Source organism: Benincasa hispida, chromosome 9 (assembly GCF_009727055.1).
Source record: "Benincasa hispida cultivar B227 chromosome 9, ASM972705v1, whole genome shotgun sequence".
Lineage (NCBI taxonomy): Eukaryota > Viridiplantae > Streptophyta > Magnoliopsida > Cucurbitales > Cucurbitaceae > Benincasa > Benincasa hispida.
Window position 1 is genome coordinate 79102929 of NC_052357.1, and position 20595 is coordinate 79123523.

The 20595-nt window shown below is 30.8% G+C and overlaps 1 protein-coding gene across 1 annotated transcript; it reads right to left on the reverse strand.

Moving 5' to 3' along the window:
* Nucleotides 1-159: 159 nt before the first annotated feature.
* Nucleotides 160-4931, reverse strand: LOC120085719 (3-ketoacyl-CoA synthase 10). The gene is made up of 3 exons (XM_039041877.1): nucleotides 4458-4931; nucleotides 3095-3723; nucleotides 160-975 (listed from the first exon to the last, which is right to left on the reverse strand). The coding sequence occupies exons 1-3, from the start codon at nucleotides 4866-4868 to the stop codon at nucleotides 420-422; spliced, it is 1596 nt and encodes a 531-aa protein (XP_038897805.1). The 5' UTR covers nucleotides 4869-4931; the 3' UTR covers nucleotides 160-419.
* Between the last annotated feature and the right edge of the window lie 15664 nt (nucleotides 4932-20595).

Genomic DNA, 20595 nt, shown 5'->3' on the forward strand with positions numbered 1-20595 from the left:
TAGCCGGTGATTTGCTTATATATACAAGTGATTAAATATTCTAATTTGAACCTGCAACTGTAACCCATGATTAAGGGGGGGAAAAAGGCACCAACACAAACAACAAAAGCGTGTATTCTCAACCAGGAGATCAAACATTCTAATCTCTCACTATGCAAATTGTTGAACTAAAAACAATCCATTACAATAATTTTAAAACCTAAGACATTTTTTTAAGATTGATAGTAATAACTCACCCTTCACAGATTTTACAACTTACAAATAGAGGAATCTATCCTCAAAAGTAGTAAAATCTAGTTCGCTATATAACTTAGTTCTTAACAACCTTCTTTTTCTTCAACGGAACATTTTTTTAAAAGAAAAAGAAAAAGGAAAAAACAATAATAGTGAGAACCCAACAAGTAAGCCAAGGGGCGGAGTTAGAATTGAACCGGGTATCTGTCGATGCAATCGAGCCATGGGCTCCTAGCGGGCTTGCGATTGCGTCTCATTGAGCGCCAAACCAAAGAGTTGCACTTGAACCCAGACCCAAAAGCCAGCTGCCAAATCCGATCCCCAGACTTGACCCTGTCTTTGGCCTCCAAATAAGCCAATTCGTACCAAATGCTGCTGCTGGAAGTGTTTCCAAATCGGTGAAGTGTCATTCTAGAAGCTTCCATGTTCCTCTCGCTAAGCTCAAGGTTCCTTTGTAATTCATTCAATACGCCTTTGCTGGCTGCGTGTACACAGAAATGCTCGAATGCTTGCTTGTAATCTGGAATGTATGGCTTCTTTGGGTTCAGTACTCCGGTGCCGGAGGAGAAGAATTGCCTCCAGACTAGAGTTGCAAAGAAGATGAGTTGCTCGGAGAATGGCAAGACGAGAGGTCCGAGGGTTGTGATGTTGGTTTTGAGAGCTTCGCCTCCGATTTCCATTAGGTCTTTGCTGACTTTAAGGCCTTTGAATCCTTGGTCGTCTTCTTCTTGATACACGCACCTGCCACCAAACAACCACCATTAAACATCCAAAACAGTTGTTAACTTAATTATAATTCAATAATGAAGACATTTCTACTCTCCCAAACAATGGTGGGCTATTTAATATACTGTTCTAAGTAGAAAACAGAACTCCAATACTTGTCCATGTCACCCTATCAACATGCATGTTCAAAACTATGTTATTGATTTGTTAAAAACTTAAAAGTAAGATGAACAAATTTGTTACTTTGAGAATTTTTAAATCTGGAGACTAAAATATAGATTTTGTAAGACTTTTTTTAGAGGATGAAAATAGATATTTAAAAACATTCGTAATTTCAAGAATTGAAAGTTGAATTTGAACTTGAAATCTTGATTATTTGAGAACGACAAGGACTGAGCATGGATTAAGACCTCACGTGCCTGCTCTCAGCCTTTAAATTTCTTTAATTATGAAAAAGTAACTGGTTTTGGAACAGCAAAGATTGGTGACAGTTCAAAAGCTAGTTGTTCAATCATTTAATTGAGAGGGTGGCAATTGATAGTTGAATAATAAATGCACCTTTTTCCATATGGACATAGAATTCAATTTTAATCCAAATTTACAACACTGGCTTGCAGAGGCCCATGACATTCATACCGTTAAAAATTGATATTGACAATATGCAATCTTATTCTCTAATCTATAAAACTTTTCTTATCTACATCCCTGTCCTTATAGATTTTAGGTGGGGAAAATCTTCATTCATTCATATAGCATTTTCTAATGTAGAAAAGTCTTTATTTTTTTAAAAAAATTATGAGGTACGAAAATTTAAACAGGGAGAAGTATAAATATGTTTTTATTAAAGTACTTAAAACTAACATTTATTTAAACCAAACTTGCCTTTACTAGTTCTTGCAATAATTCTTTTTAAGAACTGGTTTTATTTAAAGTGCACCTTTTTCTTATAAAAATAATAATAATAATAATAATTCCAAACAGTATCGTTCTTTTAATATAACAATTGGAAATGAAGATCAACCTCCAATCTTTATGATGGAAGATCATATATCAATTGTGATAGTTTGGCCACTGAAAAATATTGTACTTGTTATATTTTTCAGAGTAAAAGTAAGACTTGTTTTTTCGGGGGTTCCAACGGCATAGGTTTTTTACGTCCTAGTCAAAAATATTCAGCACAATAATTATTATATGTTGGCAGTTGGATGATATAATGGACCTAAGAATCTACAGCTACACAACATGAAAAGCCCATGAATCTGACAACATTTCTTGTTGGCAGTTGAAAGTTGTAATATAATGGGCCGGTGAATGTACAGTTAGACAACCAAATTAAAGCCCATACCAATTTAAGACCTCCCACGTTAAAATATTATTTTGGTTCTATACTTTTAAACTTGGTTCAATTTTAGTTTTTATCCTTTTAATTTTTTTAATTATACGAGTTTTTTTTGTTTGAACTTTTCATAAAAATTTATTTTCTATTAATATTTTTATTATAGATTATTCACATATTATATTTTTTTCATAAAAATTATTATTATTTAATAACCTCAATAAAAAAATTGATTTTGAGGGACAAAAGTAAGAAATTTAAATTAAACAATTAAAAATACAGATATTAAAATTGAATAAGTTTATTGCATTTGGAAGGAAACATTATATCTGAAAAAGTAAAACTGCTTTAAAAATGATAGGTAATAATTTAGCTAATCTATATTGTGAAAAAGTATTATTAAAAGTTAAATGAAATTTCTTATATCCAATACAAATTGACTAAACTAAATCACTATGTCATACAAATTGACATTTAATTTTTCACGTTAAAAAAATATATTATTACAAAATTTAAAGTATCTAGACTCAAATATTACCTATTAAATTGTTACAATTTTAATAGTTTTAAGACTAAATGGTTAGAAACTAACTATTTTATTACTTTTTTAAGGAGAAAATGTCTTTTTAGCCATAAAAATATCTTAGGAAATATGCTTAAAATATATGTGTTAAAAATATCTTCTTTTTTGTCAGTTTTTGAAACACGAAAGCAGAAATGAAAGAAGAAAAGGGGGNCGTCATGAACGCAAAGATAAAACTGAAAAGGAGCAGTAAAGGAAGAAGAAAAAGGAAGTACCTGAAGCTGCGATCATCAGCACCTTTGTGTGTACGAACCACGTGTTCGAGGCGGTACTTGGCACGGCGGTAGTCACGGCGGCGATTAGACAGGATCACAGCGGAGCATCCCATGCGAAAGAAGCAATTAGGAATTAGCATAGACCTATCACGGCCTTGGTACCAATTATATCCTACAACCTCCGTACTCACGACCACGGCGTAATTATTAGGGTTAGATTGAAGCATATCGCGAGCCAAATCAATTGCAATAATTCCTGCACTACATCCCATTCCGCCGAGATTGTAACTCAAAATATTCCCCCTCATCTTGTAGTGGTTGATGATCATGGCGGAAAGCGACGGCGTCGGATTGAAGATTGAGCAATTGACGACGAGAACTCCGACGTCCTTTGGACGAATCCTAGTCTTCTCGAAAAGCTCGTCGAGAGCGCCGAACATGACGGCGGAGGCCTCCGCTCGGCCTTCTTTCATGGTGGCACAGTTATCGGGGGAGGCGATCACCGATTTCGGAATGTAGGTTTCATCGCCGATTCCCGATGACTGCAGAATTCTCTTCTGGAACTCTAGGCATCCTTCGTCGAATTTGCCCGATTTCCGCGCTAGTTCTATGAATTCCTCCTTTGATACCTGTAAAATACTGAGCAGTTTTTAAAACACGATTCTATTTTATATTTTAAATTCTTAAAAATTTATTTTCAATTTTCATCCTCGTCGAAGAATTTCTGCACTGTGTTTAATATGAATTTATTTAATTCAAGACAACCTACAAAATTTATCACACTGTTTTGGCTATAACTACATTCATAAATTCATTTTAAATTAAAGTATTTTATTACTTTTTTTGTATTGGCATTTAATTTAAAATTTTAAGAGAATCAATAACGTCTTAATCGATTCAGATGAACAAGTACTTTTACATATATGTATCATTTCTAAAAGTATCTCAATCTCACAGAATTAGTTCTAAACAAATAGTGATTCACATGCTGACATTGAATAATATCAATTAATGATCTCAATTTTCGTTACCAACAAACCGATTAACAATCACTTCAAGAAGCTATCTATATATACACTGAAGAAAAAAATAGCAAAATATGTAAATGAAAAAAAAAAAAAATTGCCTACAGTCCTACTAACATTTTTTATAAGATGCAGTTTTAGTAGGATCAATCAAAAGATAGCACATGGTGAGATTATTCATTTCGTTACGGAAAGAAAGTTGAAGAAAGGCGACTTGATCATAATTTTAGTTACCAAACCAAAAACAAAACGAAGCATAATGTGCAGTTCTCAAGAACGTACGTCGATCAAATCCAAACAAAAAAAGAGAGATGAGGCGAAAGTGGAAATGAACTAACCTTGAAGTCATCGGAAGGGCGAAAGCACGAAAAATCGATAAGGTAAATAGATCTAGGGCGCGACATGAAGTAAACAGAGAGAGTGAAGACGAAGAGAGCGAAGAAGGAGAGAACAGTAGCGAGATCGTAGCGAGCATCCTCCCAAAGCTTCCGCCAAAGTTCCTCGCGGCTGAGGCTTCCGACTTCGGCGCTGAAGACGAGTACGAGAACAGGAACAGTAGCGAGATAAATGGCGTGGTTGATCAAATAATGGTAGCCTAATTTGACGTACTTGAGATTGACGGAGTTGAGGAAGTCCGGGAGACGGCGGCGGACTCTGACGGAGAAGGTGAGGGAGCCGGCGTTAGGGCCGGAGGATTCGATGCCGCGGTTGACGATCTCGGTGGACAAGAGGTGTTGTTCGTTAGCCATGAGAAGAGTGTGAGAGTTTTTGTGAGAGAGAAATTTGGATTTGGGAATTTTGAGAGAGAAAGAAAGAAGGAGAGAGAGAATATAAAGAGAGGAAGGAAAGTAAGTGGGTGGGAATTAGTTATTGCTATCACCAACTCGGTGCCAATGCAGTTGGGGCGCCTTCAACTCCCATTAATTTTTCATTTAATTTCCAACTTTTATTTTTTATTTTTATATTTATATATATTTTCCCTTTTCCATATATTTATAATGTCATTTTCTCAATCTATTTTATCTTTATCTTAAAAGTACTTTGGTCTGTCATGACCATTTCAGGAAAATTTTCTAATATTACCATAGTTTTGATAAATAAAATTTTCATACATCTTCTTTTTAAGGATTTACTTGGATTGAATCATTTTTTTTTTACACACTATTCATTTGTTTGGATTTTAAGTTTCTCTTATCTAAATAAATTTTATTAAATAATAATCCAATCCACTCGTAAATTCTTTAGGTTGGATTGCTTGGATTTATTTGGATAGTTTATTTAAACTTTTATTTTAAAAATAAGTAAATTATTAATATGTACAAATTTTATTTTATTATTTTAATATATCATATTAATATTAACAACTCAATTTCATTTTTTTTTTTCCAAAATGCTAAAAAATTAATTTTAAGAGTCCTTAGATAATAAATTTCCAAAAAATCATGAAATAGAATAAAATTAAAATATATATATATATATATATATATATATATATATATATAATTGTGTTATAAGTAAACGAAACATACTTTTTAAATTTAATAATAAGTTCGGGTAGGTTTTGGTTATTTTAGATGAATTCATGAACCAAACCAATCTATAAGATTTTAATTTATTTGAACCCGACTCAACACAAATGAGTTGATAACCCAACCCGAACTGTATGGAGTTGGGTTGGGTTGGGTTGATCCGATTTTTTGAGTCATCGGTTTTTTTTAACATCCCTACATCTCCCATTTAATGATTGTCACGTGGTAATTTGTCATTTTAGCACTGTTCGATAAACATTGATTTTTTAAAATTAAGTATATTTTCTTTTCATTTTTCTTAAATAAAAGGTTGAATTCTTAGCAACTTTCTAAAATACAAAAACAAAAAATATAAAAATTAATACAAACCAAGAAATTTAGCTATTTATAGGTTTAATTTTTAAAATTTAAAAATGAAAATCAAATGGATATCAAATCCGACTTCAATTTTTTTTTTGTGGGACCCACCTTGTTGAATACCCTCCTTACATAATTTTTGTTAATAAATTTCCCCATCTTCTTTATTCTTAAGCATTTTTTTTTTTTCAATTTGACCATTCACATCCTAAATCAATTTCAACCTTCCATTTTTTTTAGGTTTCACCCTCTTATTTTTCTCTCTTTTTATATTCTTTTATTTGTACCTCTCACAAATAAAACAAATTAAAAAGATTGATATATTTCATTTCAGTTCTTATATTTTATTTGTTGCTGTATTATTTTCAAATAATTAAATAATTCTTTTATCTTTAAAAATAAAATAAACAATAATATTGGTCAATGATTTTTTTTATTTGTAAATTTATTTTTGAACAATTAAGATCTTGCTTATAACTATTTGGTTTTTGGTTTTAGGTTTTTGAAAATTAAACATATAACATCACTTTCTCCCATTAGCTTCTTAGTTATTGTAGCGAAAACGACAATTAAAGAACACAAAAAGGAACGTAGAGTAGGGAAGATTGACACACAGATATACGTGTTTCACTAACAGTGTGTTAGCTACGTCCATGGACAGAGGGAGAACAATAGTATTTCGAGATAATGTTTTCAGAATTACATCAAGAACGGCACCTCTAGATTAGAGAGTTTATATATCACACTGCTCTAAACCCTAGGATCAAAATCGTAAATAATTGCAAATAAATAAATATGTTGAATATAAAATCTGAATAGGTTTCGAGGGCCCTGTATTAGGTTGTTCAAAGTGCCAACAAACAAATTCAAGGCATTTCAACAGTCATGCTATTTACTTTTTAAAAAAAATTCAAGAACTTAGTCAAAATTTGAAAACTAAAAAATATATTTCTAAATATTTTTTTGTTTTTGAAATTTGAGGTTAGTCACTTAAAAAAAGTAGAAAGAAATTTGATTTGCTTAGCTTAAAATTTGAGCTATATCAAAATTGACAAAATTTGAAGTTAAAAAAATTGCTGCTTAGCAATCACTAAAGGAGGAAGGAAAGAAAACTTCCCTTACTACTACGTAGGATTAGAAAATTTCCCACCATTTCATCATCTTTGATAATTGTTCAGTCTTATTTATTAACGATTTTATTTTAGTTTTTTTTTTTTTTTTTTTTTTGAATTTTGTACTTATTTTCATCTCAATTTTATACCATGATTTTTATATCTAGATAAGAGACACTGATCATATTTGATAATTATTCTAATCTTATTTGTTAATGATTTTATTTGAGTGTTTTTTAATTTCTACTTATTTTCTCCTGAATTTTATACTATGATTCTCACATTTTTATGAGATTCACTTGAATTCTTTGTTAAATTTTTTAAACTGGAGTTTTTTAGAACTTTTTTCTCAAATTTTTGTTTGGTTCTTAAAAACATTTAAGAAGAGGAGTAACAAAAAAGGAAAAAAATATATTAATGGAAGTAATGTTTATAAGTTTATTTTTCAAAAACCAATAATCAAAAGTCAAATTATTATTAAATAGAGTATCATTTTTTATCTTTTTATATATATACACTTCTATTTTTTTAAATTGTATTTATTTCAAACTATTTTTTACCATGGTTTTCATTTTTTTCACAAAAATGTTTAAATATTAAGTCAAATTCCCAAAACAAAACTATTTTTAGTCTTTTAGTTTTTAAAATATAGTTTGGATTTTGAAAGTATTTGTAAAACCATACAAGTAGAGTACTGATCAGAGGTTTAATTTTCAAACACTAAAAAACTTTAAGCTATTCAACATATATTTTGAATTTAAACCTTTTTAAGTTTCATTTTAATTATCTTTATAGTAATGAAGCTTATTTGCTAAGGTGAGCATTACCCGATTAATATATCAAATTCAAGTATGCTAATGACATATCACATCAAGTATATATCTCATACTTTTTTAGTATAACAGGTTTATAGTTGGTATATTAACACTTCTGATCTTGTCGTTCAGTGTTATTGATTCTTCAATAATATTAAAACTGAGGTACATCACTTATATCAACATTCATATTCTAGGTATAAGAGGGAGGCATTTCATCTAAAATTAGTAGTACCACAGCATGATTTAATTAGAGAAATTAGGGACATTTTGGGCGTTGAGTTGGTTATTATAGTCCGTAATTATTATATAGTTGGTGGGTTATAATATAATCGTTGCTGAGTTATAATAATTAGTATTTAGGATGTAAATTATTTTAGTTTGTGTTATAATAATTTATGTTTGGAGTGTAAACTATTTGTGTTTGGATAGGAAATAGTAAACACTATAACAAATAAGAAAATAGAGGATGAGTAACAAATAGTAAATAATATAGCAAAGATGATTTTGAAATAGTATTTACTATACTTAATTGTATATTATAAATATTTCTTTTATATAAGTTATAAATAGTTATACACACATCTATTATATTTGGTGCCTAAACATGAAGTGGACTAAAATAACTCACACCATCGACTTATAGTTGGTGCACCAAACGGCCCCTAAATATAGTGGAAAGAAAGGAAAAACAAAGAGAATAGTATATCAAGTATGTCATTAGCATATGGATATTCATATCAAGTATATTTTTTTAGGTTGGTTGCACAAATAATAATCAGACTCAAAATAATAAAAGATATGGAACAAGAATAAATATATTAGGGATATAATACAAAATTAGCATCAGATATCATTGATAGGAGTTATCAGTGATAACTATATAAGTAAATGACCGAAAATTCCACACGTAGCCTACCATTTCACAGTTCTTCTTCTGTATTTCTCAAATTGAAAATTATCTCCGATAACAACTATCAACGATAACAACTGATAATAGCTATCAGTGATAGCTATTGATAGCTACTATTAGTTACTATCATCGATAACTGCTATCAGCGATAATTTTCAATTTGAGAAATATTAGTACAACCTTAAAATAGTAACACTTGAAATATCACCATTTAATTTGCTCTCAGTTTTCAATGGCTATCATTGATACACTTGATATATTGGAATCAAACTTGAAATATTAACACCTAAGGCTATCAGTAGATATCAATGATACTAGTAGTTATCAACTTTTGAAAGAAAACTATCATCTTTCCAAGATTAACATTCAAAATTATAAGTGATAGAAGTTTATCAATAAGGGGTTTATAAGTGACTATCTCTAATATTTACCTAAATCATATCACCAATATCATTAATATCATTCATTTTATTGATATATATCTAAGTCATATCCTTGATATACGGATATCACAGATAGCTATGACTATCATTAATAGCTTCAATCAGTGACTATCACCAATAACTTTTAGCAATTGCTGTCAATGATAGACTTTTGCCAAATGGAATTGACATTTATATCATTGATATCATCAATATATGGATATCACCTAAGTTCTATAACTGATATCACTGATATCATTTATATCGTAGTTATTGGTGATAGCTTCTATCATTGATAACATGCTATTAGAGATAACTTCTATCATTCTTTTTTACCATCAAATAACCTATCATCGTTGATAGCTTCTATCAGTGATAAACATGTATTAGTGAAAACTTTTAGGCATTCCACTTCTACTTTGGTTCAAGATTCAACTTTATTAATTAAATTAACTAAGTTGGCTATCAATGATAGACTTCTATAAGTGACTATTAACCGTGAAAAAAATCATCAAAGATTAAGCTATCAATGATAGAAAATATTATTGGCTATCACTGATAGACTTTCATTTTCTATTTATATTTAATATTTTGTTATAATTATCAAACTTGACGATTGATTTGTTGGTGTTAAGTCACTTATAAATTAATTACTTTCAAGTCTTGGGTACGAAATTCAACCTCATAATTCTTATAAAAAAAAAGAAAGAAAGAAAGAAGCAAAGAAGCAAAAATCAGATAAAGAAAATAAAATTTAAAAAATAAAAAAGAGAGAAGAAGCAAAAATCGAAGAAAGGAAATAAATTTTTTTTTAAAAAAGAGCAAAAATCGGAGAAATGAGAAAATTAAAAAAATGAAAAAAGTAAAAATTGAAGAAAGAAAAGAAAATAAAAAATAAAAAAAGGGAAGAGAAGAAGTAAAAATCAAAGAAACGAAAGAAAAAAAATGGAATAAACAAAAACCGAAGTAAAGAAAGAAAAAAAAGGGAATAAGCAAAAGCCGTATAAAGGGAAAAAAATAAAAAGAAGAGAAAGGGAAGAAGAAGAAAAGAATGAAATAAGCAAAAAAAACCAAAGAAAAGAGAAAAATAAAAAGATAAAAAAAGAAAAGAAAAAGAAGGTATACAATCAGACAAAGGAGGACGAAATTAGAAATTATAAAAAATTCAAAAGTTACTAGTGAATATTTTAAAGAGGTAATATATTTTTAGATTTTTTCCTTATTTTACTATCTATCATGAATATCAGGATATATCAATTAATTTATCAAATTCGGTAAATTATTACTTGGGTTCAGTGTTCATTGAGGGTATCATCAATTTTTTTATTTTATTATTATTATTTTGTTTGTTGGTTGGATCTCTAGAATTTTATATTTTTGCAAAATTGTACAGTGGTTGTTACTTTTACAAATTTCAATTAAAATTTTGCTACTTTGGCAAGCGTTTTATCTTTACAGTAAAGTGTATTGACTTTTTTTAAAAAAATATTTAATGAAATTAATGAAGATTAATGATATCTTTTGAAATGAAATGAATAGTAATAGTGATCTTAATTTTTAATCTATACATATCAGCTATCACGTTAATTATCACCATATATATATATATAAAACTAACCATTTAAAAATTCAAAAGTATATCTTCAAACAAAATTCAAAATTCAACTATAAATGAAATTCAAAAAAATGCTCTAAAGTATCATATATTTTGTATAATTTAACTTATTTTAAATTATTATGATTAAAACTCTATGTAAAAATCTATTCTCATCCTCAAAGCTAAATTTCTACCCTACATTTAATATGAATTTATTGAATTAAAAGCACTTTTTCTATAAAATTTATCGAACTGTTTGACTATGTAACAATAATACCGATCATTAATTAATTAAAAATGAAAGCATTTTATTACTTTTTTTTATTAAAAAAAATAGTACCGTGGTAATTGTATGGGTGAATGCAGAGAATTTTCAGAAATAGAAAAATAAGGGAAAATATTTGCACAAATAACAAAATTTAGTTAATAGTTGTGATAGATATTGTTATCCATGTCTACCACAAATAGACAATAATAGAAGTATATCAGATAAAAACTATTCGAGCTTGCACTATTGAACGAGAGACCTTCTTTCGTCAGCAATGGACATTAGTTGTCCGCTCTCCAGTTGAGCAGTGTTCTACTTCTAGTCGACTGCTCTATGATGAGCTTCCCCATTCATTGGGCTTTACTCGCTCGTCTACGCTCCAATCTTATTAGTAATAATAATACAAGTTTATTACCGAAGTCTATTATTGATAGAGGTTGATAGAAGTCTATCAACATCTATCGATGATAGAAACTTATAGAAGTCTATCATTAATACTATCAGTAATAGAAATTGATAAAAGTTTATCGGTATCTATCAATGTTTTTTTTTTTTTGTTATTTCTGTAAATAGTTTGACATTTTTTCTATTTGTAAAGATTTATCAAAAATAATTAGGTGCAACTTCAACGACACTTTCCATACTCCCTTTTCTTTCTCACAAAAAAAACTAAAAAAATCATTTAAAAAAATTGTGTCACATATATAAAAGATGGGTGTAGCCGAACTACACTCTAATTTTTCCCTTAATAAAAAATATTTCATATAAACGTATTAGTTTTTAAAGTCATCTAAAACACGTGTGAAAAATTCTAAATCAAATAGTAAGTCACATGGTGACATGAAGTCATATTAATTAGTAGCCTGAATTATCTGTTAAATTTAATGCAAAAATTATAGAGACTCAATAATAATAACATAGTTAATTGACGCTTTTTTTAAGAAATAATCAAGTAACACTTTTAAAGTTCTGGAAAAAGAAAAACACTTTTAAGAATTTAAAGGCATTTTTTCGTAAAGATTTTTTTTTTTTTGAAAAAAAAAAACTGATTATCAAATGGATAGGATCGATAATGTTTAAGAAAAATAATGAAAAAAAATAATATTTGAGACTTAATACTATTTTTTTAAAAAAAAATTGTAATATAGGATATAGAAGTTGTTTTAAATGATAAAACTGCTGAAAATATTTTTAAGTATAGCAAAATGTCCACTACTTCTCAATTATAGACCGCGATAGATATTTTGTTATATTTATAAATAAGTTGGCTCATTTTTCTTTATTTGGGAAATAGTTCGACTTTTTGATGATTTCAAAAGTAAAATCATATGTTTAAAGTATCCAATATCATATCATTGCAAAGATACGTTGATGGCTTCAGTATCCTCAACGACAAGGGTGGAATTAAAAATGTCCATAAAATTTTGTTATTGTCTATGTATGAGAGACTTACTATCTAGTTTATTTGTGTATACCATAGAAATTTGGCCGTATAGACTAGAGTTTGTTTCTCCTAGGGAAAAGATACATTTAACAAACTCTTTTATATCTCAAAACTGAAAATAAATTGAAGATTCTCGTAAAAAATGTTATACAAGTTACTTCTCTTATTGTCGATTAGTTTTGAAATAAAAATCATGTTTATATAATATGATACCAAAATCTATGAAGACAAATAAGTATATTCAATTTTTTTTTAAAAATAGAATTCAATCCAATAATAATAAATTCAAAAAACGGATTAGAGGTGTGAATATTCACTCCACAATGGTTGAATATTAAACAAAAAGTATAAGTCAAAACCTGAAGTCAATGAGAGTATTTAATGTGAGTAGATGAGCTTCATAAAGTGAAAATTCTATGATAAAATAAAATTGATTTAAAAATTCCATTCCGAGTTTCTTTGTCAAAATAAAAATAGTTAAACTACCATTAACAATTTTGTTGTCAAAATAAAATTGAATTCTTCAAATTACTTATTCCAAACTAAACATCAATTAAGTATAAATAGCCGGTTCAGAATATAAGTGTTTAATTTAAAAAATAAATTATTTTAAAAAAATTAAAATGTAAATAAAAATAAATTTTTTGAAAAAATACTTTTTTCTTAAACCAATCCAGACTAAATTTTCGTTGATATTGACATGTCAACATTTTTTTATATTAAATTTCAATCTTAAATCAACATTTCCAACATTTCCACTGGATCTAAAAAAAATTTACAAAACATAATAGAACTAGGCATATTTGAGAATAAATATGAAAATGTTTAAATCACATTTATCATGTTTATAATTACATTGAAACATTTTCTTAATAATTCAAAATCAATTTTGATTAGATGAAAATTTCATTTAGAAGTGTAAATTCAAACACCTAAATTGATTTAAGTGAAAAATATCTTTTTGGTACCTAGATTTTTAAGAATAGATGCATTTAGTCTCGAATGTTCCAAATTAGCCATTTTGATCCCTAAGTTTTAAAGAATATATTTAAAAAGTCCCCCAATTGATAAATTAATTAAAATTAAGTAAATAAATGATATGGCAAGATGACTCGAAAAAAATATATATTTCTTAATATTTATGGATCTTCGCTTAGAGCAAATCTTCTCTTAGAGCAATAGTTGGGCAGTCTAACATCTCCTCTTTAAATATGCTTTTTAAAAAATCCGTAAATTTGAATCGTCATTGAACATAGCTTCGACCACCATTGATCGATACCATTTGTGTTTGGGTTCAAAGCTGATGAAATGGAAGACCATTAATAATTCACATAAGGAACCATCAGCGAAGCTCTCTTACGAGACTGCAAATGAATTAGCTTCGCTAAGATTTAATCAAAGTGAAAAAAAAATAATTATGATTAATGGTCATAGTGATCAAAATGAAGAGAGACTATAATAATGCTTGTATAGAATGTATTATAAACAACCCCAAATAGGGTATGCTCTCTATGAACATCCAATTACATAAAATTTGCTTCCAAGCTTCAATTTATCTGTTAATTCTTGAATGTTAAATGCTTCTATCTTACTTATAGAGTCAGAGAACCCAAAAAAGGTGGGGAGGGGACGAGAGAGAATGAGAGAAAAAGGAGAGAGGTGGCAAATATATATACATATTCCAAGTCACTTTGCCACACCATTTCTTTATTTAATTTTATGTTTAATTTTAATTTATTTATTAATTGAGTGACCCTTTAAACTTAGGCGGCGTCCAAAAAATCCGATGATCTAAGAAAACCAATCAATCCAACCCAAACCGCATTTGGGTTGGGTTGAGTTGGTTCATAGGTTCACCTAAAATAACTCAAACCAACCCGAATTTATTATCAACCTTAAAGTTTATATTTGTTTTACCTATAATAAAATTATAATATATATATATATTAGTTTTATTTAGTTTCATTACTTTTTGGTTCTCCAAAAACTCCTAAAAATAGTTTTTTTCACACTAGGAAGAAACTTTTCATTATATAAATTAAAATTGAGTTGTTAATCTTAATTCACTATATGAAAATAATGAAATCAAAATTTTATGTATTACCATTATAAAATTTTAAATAAATGACTCGATTAACCCAACCCAACCTAACTCAATCATGAAACATTTAGGTTGGGTTAGATTCACTAAGGGTTGTTTAGGTTAGAGGAATTTACAACCCAAACAATTAGATTGGGTCTAAAAAGTCTTTCAACCCAACTCAATCCACAAATATTTGTACTTAAACATATTCTTTAAAATTTAGGGAACAAAATGGCCAATTGGAAACATTTTTTTTAATAAAAAATCTAAAAATATCCTTCGACATTGATATTTTAATAGATAGTTTTATAAAATTGAGACGTCGATTTTTCTATCGAGCTTTAAAACAACATATCCTCCATCTACTTAGTCAAATAGTTTATTCAATTGGCCTGAGTGAAGTCCTGTTTCATAAAGCAAAGTATTAAGAAATTCTCAGCCACAATTAAAAGTATAACTAATATTAGCTAGTTAATACATTATTAATCTCTCTTAAAGAGTCAACCTTGGAATTTCCATCCCACCCTTTTAATATATTTTTCTACCAAAAGAAAAAAAAAACAGATAAACCTTCAAAGAAAAAAGAAAAAGAGCGAATTTAAATCCAACCAGATATCTACCCTCAACTTACTAAATATAGTTAGTTCGGCAGTCCACATGCATTGACCAAACAAGAGGGTGGTCGTCTCATCTTCTGCCACACCCTTCATATAATTGCCTTTACAGTCATTCTATGCACATTGCAATCAATTTTGTCAACCAACAGCAAAACAACCACAGTTGACACCCAGACAATGGACAATAATGTTTAATACTCCAAAAATAAATAAATGATAAACCCTCAAACCGACCGAAACTATAATCGGTTCAGGTTAGAATTGATTCAGTTTGCATTTAGAGAAAACCAATGATATTTGGTCAGCTTTAGGGTTTTTTCTTTTAATAAATAAACCGAAGCTAATTAAACCGACAAATAGTATTTATACTATACTTCATATCATTAAGCCTTAGCGGTCGAGTTGGTCTGAGTTGTTCGTTGTTATCTTCATCGGCATGTGTTTGAGACCCATGCATGAAACACAATTTTATATTTTCCATTCTGATTATTTACCTATAATTATACACAACCCAACCCAACAATAATCCATTTGGACCACTTTTACCCCGTAAATCGCACCCATCTTAAGTTGACCTGATTTATGCTATCTAGATTCAAGTAACTAACAATGCATCATATTGAACCGACTAAACCATTGGTTAATCAATTTGAGCCATTCAATCAAGTTTATTCCACAACTCTGATTTGATTTTCTACTTTTCAAAAGTATTGGCGGTTCGGATTTGGCTTTCCACTCAAACCGAACCAAACCAAACCAAACCGTTTATACTCCTATGTTCACACTAGAATTTTTTCTTACATAGAGAATTATTTAATGTTGTTGGACCCTACATCATTCTTAAATGATGATGTTGGTGAAAATTTATAATTCTTTCAATGAAGGGAAAGGGAAGTAGGGAGTCCCATATAGGTTAATTTTATGAGGAGATGCCTCCTTATTTACCCCCACTTTTCCTTCTGGGTTTGGTCTCCAAGGGTACCTAAGTCTTAGAAGGGGTGAAGAGATAGACAAATGTGGATATGTTGGTTATTCCACACACGCACGCCACCATCGATTGGGGAAAGACGAGGCATGCGTGTGTGGAATTATGTTTTATTAAAAAATATTATATTTTTTTTATTTTAACTTTAATTTTAAAATAAATAAAATCATCATATGTTTTGTTCAGTCGTCTGAACTTATCGTGGTCATTCATTTTGTCGTATTGTTTCGTGTCATTCATTCTATCCTCGCATTTTCCATACATAAGCACGTTTCCCTTTTGAAGTGCACTCTCAAGGCCTATAAATTGCCTTTAGTGCTTTAGAAAGAAATCAGAAAATCGGCTTCCCTCCCTACTTTTCTCTTTTTTTCCCTTCACGTTTTTCAAGCATAATTAGTCTATATGGGTGTGAGAATTCTGATCGGCTTTCGGTGCAATTCCAATCTAGACAGGATTTTATCTGGGTTTTTTTATTCTAGGGACGACGTGACATCTACTATAAACTGCTAGCACTGTGGGCAGAGTGGCGAAACGTCTTAAAGAGAGCGAGTAGCCTTCTTACACGAGTTTCTGTTTTGTAGTTTTTTTCCCAATTCGTTCGTCAGTGCGGATTCCATTGCTTACGTTACTAACACTATTCGTCGGAGCCTCCGTTCCTATTGTTGTCTGTGTAACTGGTTCAACAATTTTAAGATAACTCAATCTGCCACTGTTCGTGATGGTCGTTCCAACACAGAACGATATTTTGTCCATCGATCTCAACTGCCCTTTTTGTCTTGAAGGAGCACATTTCAAATATTGGAAGCAGAAAATGTTCTTCTTCCTCACTATGAAGAAGATTGTTTCCACCTGTGTCACACCCCCTTCTAAATTACCCTCTTAATTTGAGAAATGATGTAAAGACAACAGTTGGCAACCCTCTTATGACAACTACAGTCCAACTTACTCCTATGGATCTGTATCCTTAGCACCTGTTGACCTGATAGCAGTTAAAGAAAATCTTATAACAATTATATATATAATCTCATCATCACTTAACTGCACTGGTGCTACCACTCAAAATATTCACATCCATTATATCACAGTCATCCAGATAACAAACATTTACATGTACGACATTTGACTCCACCTGAATTTCAAGACGTGTACAGACAAAATTAGGGTTTAAAACATGATAAGTGGACCACCTAAACTTCAAATTATTGGAGATTTCTGATAGTGACTGACTGGCAGATCTACTCGGCTTCGGGACGTCGACCGTTACCTAGGGAGAGAAAACATTTAAAAGAATGAGATTAAAAAAAAAAAAAGGGCCCAGTGAGTGACTATTTAAGATAAAACACGATTTAACTAATAGCATAGACATGGTTTCTCACAAAACATTTACATGATCATTTCCAGGGTTTGGAAATAAAACTGGGAACCCGAAAACATATCATATGTCAAACCCTGAATTAAAGCTCATTATTATTCTCGTTAAGCACCTCTACTATCAGCATATCACTAACAAGAGTAAAAATAACTAACTTTTCAGGCATAGTTTCTAGCATTCTATCAACATTCAATGCAAACATGCTAGAAATAAATGAATGGGTCGCCCTTAGATCAAGTAATATATGAGTAGGCCTATCATGAATAAATACTATATAAGTCACCACATCTGGTGTATCTTTAGCTTCCTACTGTGTCATGGCATAAACCTTGCCTTGCTGACGAGACCGTCCCGCTACACTTTTCTGTTTGGCACCACTAGTGCCCTTATCTCTAACTGCACCAACTTGGGGCTGACTCACTATCTGTGATCCTGTCCTCTACTCAGTCCATGCTCTTGAAACTAAGGACACTCTCTCCTATAATGCCTCGGTTGTCCGCACTGGTAGTAGACATTTTTCCCCTCATAACACTGTCCTGGGTGATATTTGCCACAACTAGCACACCGAGGTTTCTTTCCTGTACTGGCGATAGACTCTCCTGTTTGTCTTGATCTGGATCCTCTAACTGTCTTGTTGGATCTTTTCCTGCTTTTTCACTGTTGACTTCCCGTTGTACTGCCTTGAGAAGTTGTTTGCCCATTAGAACAAGGCTTAAAATCTCTTCTGCCAGACACTCCTAGAGTAAATCTTCGTTTGTCTCCTCTAGAGACCTCTCTGTCTTGCTTGTCCTCTGTCAGGCTCTCTTCTACTCTCATCGCAGTCTCTACTAAGTGGGAGAAAATTCGTCCAATTAGTTGTAGCAGTCATGGGAATCCATATTTCCTTTCTCAATCCACTCTCAAAACATTTATATTTGTCTTTTTCCTCAATTATGATCGTAGAAGTATACTTGGATAGTTCGGTGTACTTCTGTTCATACTTAGCAACTGTCATATTACCTTGAACAAGTTTCAAGAACCCATTCCTTTTCACCTCATGATAAGAAGGAGGATAATATTTGTCTTCAAAGATCCTCTTAAACTTATCCCAAGTCATCACCTCTGACCTGTTTCTTCTAGAGTCTATCACTCTCTACCACTACTCTGCTCTTTTCTGTAGTAGAAATACCGTTAACTTGACCTTATGGTCCTTAGAACATTCTGTTACCTGGAAACATTTCTCTATCTGAATTAACTATGCTTCCGCATCTGCTAGGTTAGTCGTACCCTCAAATGCAGTGGTACCTAGTGCCTTCATCCTCTCAATGTCATACTTCTTCTCATGATCTATTTATACAGATCTTACAATAGTTGCGAGGCTCTGGGCAATCCTATTAAAGATTTTGTCCTCCATCTAAGGATTTGTTCTAACCTGTGGGGTACTAGACTCTCTCTCAGATGTTGCTTCCTATGCTACTGGTTCTCTAATGGAATCTTGATCCCCTTAAACTATAGGATTTCTGGTAGGGTCACGATCCTCTTCAGCCATCTGTCGAGTCAGCCCGTCATTTCCAGGGGACATGTTCCCTATAACATGTACACTATTAGGTTCATAACAACATTTACATGCCTCTAGTCTAATGCATGACTCTATTCCCAAAATCTTATGCTCTGATACTAACTTATCACACCCCCTCCTAGATTACCCTCTTAATCCGAAAAGGGATGTGAAGATAGCAGGTGACAACTCTCTTATGATAACTACTGTCCAGCCTACTCCTATGGACCTGTATCCTTAACACCTGTTGACCTGATAGAAGTTAAAGAAATCTTATAGCAATTACATATATAATCTTATCAATCATTTAATCGCACAGGTGCTAATTCACATCCATTACATCACAGTTATCCAAATAACAAACATTTACATGTACGACATCTTACTCTAAAATTCTACCTTGAATTTCAAGAAAAATTAGGGTTTAAAATATGACAAGTGGACCACCTGATTTCAAATTACTGGAGATTTCTGATAGTGACTGACTGGCAGACCTACTCGGTTTCGTGACATCGATCGCTACCTGGGGAGAGAAAACATTTAAAAGAATGAACTTAAAAAAATGACGAGTTACTATTTAAGATAAAACATGCTTTTTACATAAATAGCATAGACATGGTTTCTCATAAAACATTTACATGATCATTTCTAGGATTTGGACATAAAACTAGGAACACGAAAACATATTATGTTAAACCTTAAATTGAAGCTTATTCCCATAAAGAACCTCTACTCCTCTGTCTGAACATTTGGGAGAGCTCTTTTGCTCAATCCTTAATAACCATAGTTATGAGATAATCCTTTTGCTCGATTTCATCAATCAATAGTATAAGTCATACGTGCCGTAGAGTTGGATTGGGTCCTGATCACCTTACTATACCTTCGGTGTCGAGGATCCCTAGTGTAACTAAAATCTAGATACCTTACATTACCTTCGATACCAACATTGGAGTAGGGTTTATACAAGGCACAAAACATTTAAAAACATACTATAAATATATTAATAGAGTTCTTATGTGAGTTAATCATACTTCATAATTTCCATTTCATCGCATATTGCATTGTAAACATTAAGTATAAATCATAAGCATAAGCTTACTAAAATTGTATGCTAAATTCTAGTAAGGAATCCCATTTATTTGGTAACATGGGTCATGTGACCAACATATGAATAAAGCATGGGTTGTAGAAATCGTGGCTTTAAAACAACATATTAAATTGGTTATACGTTGAAAATCATATGCAAAACTGATAATTAGAAAACATTTATAAAAATCTGTCACAAACTGTATAAGCTATCCAAGGATCTATAAGCCTCTCCTATTTGCGTATGTCCTAAAATAAGGAAAGGTCCCTTGGTTAGTGTGATTAGCTCCCTTTTGAGCTTATACATAAACTTAACTTCATTACATACAAGTAATTCCA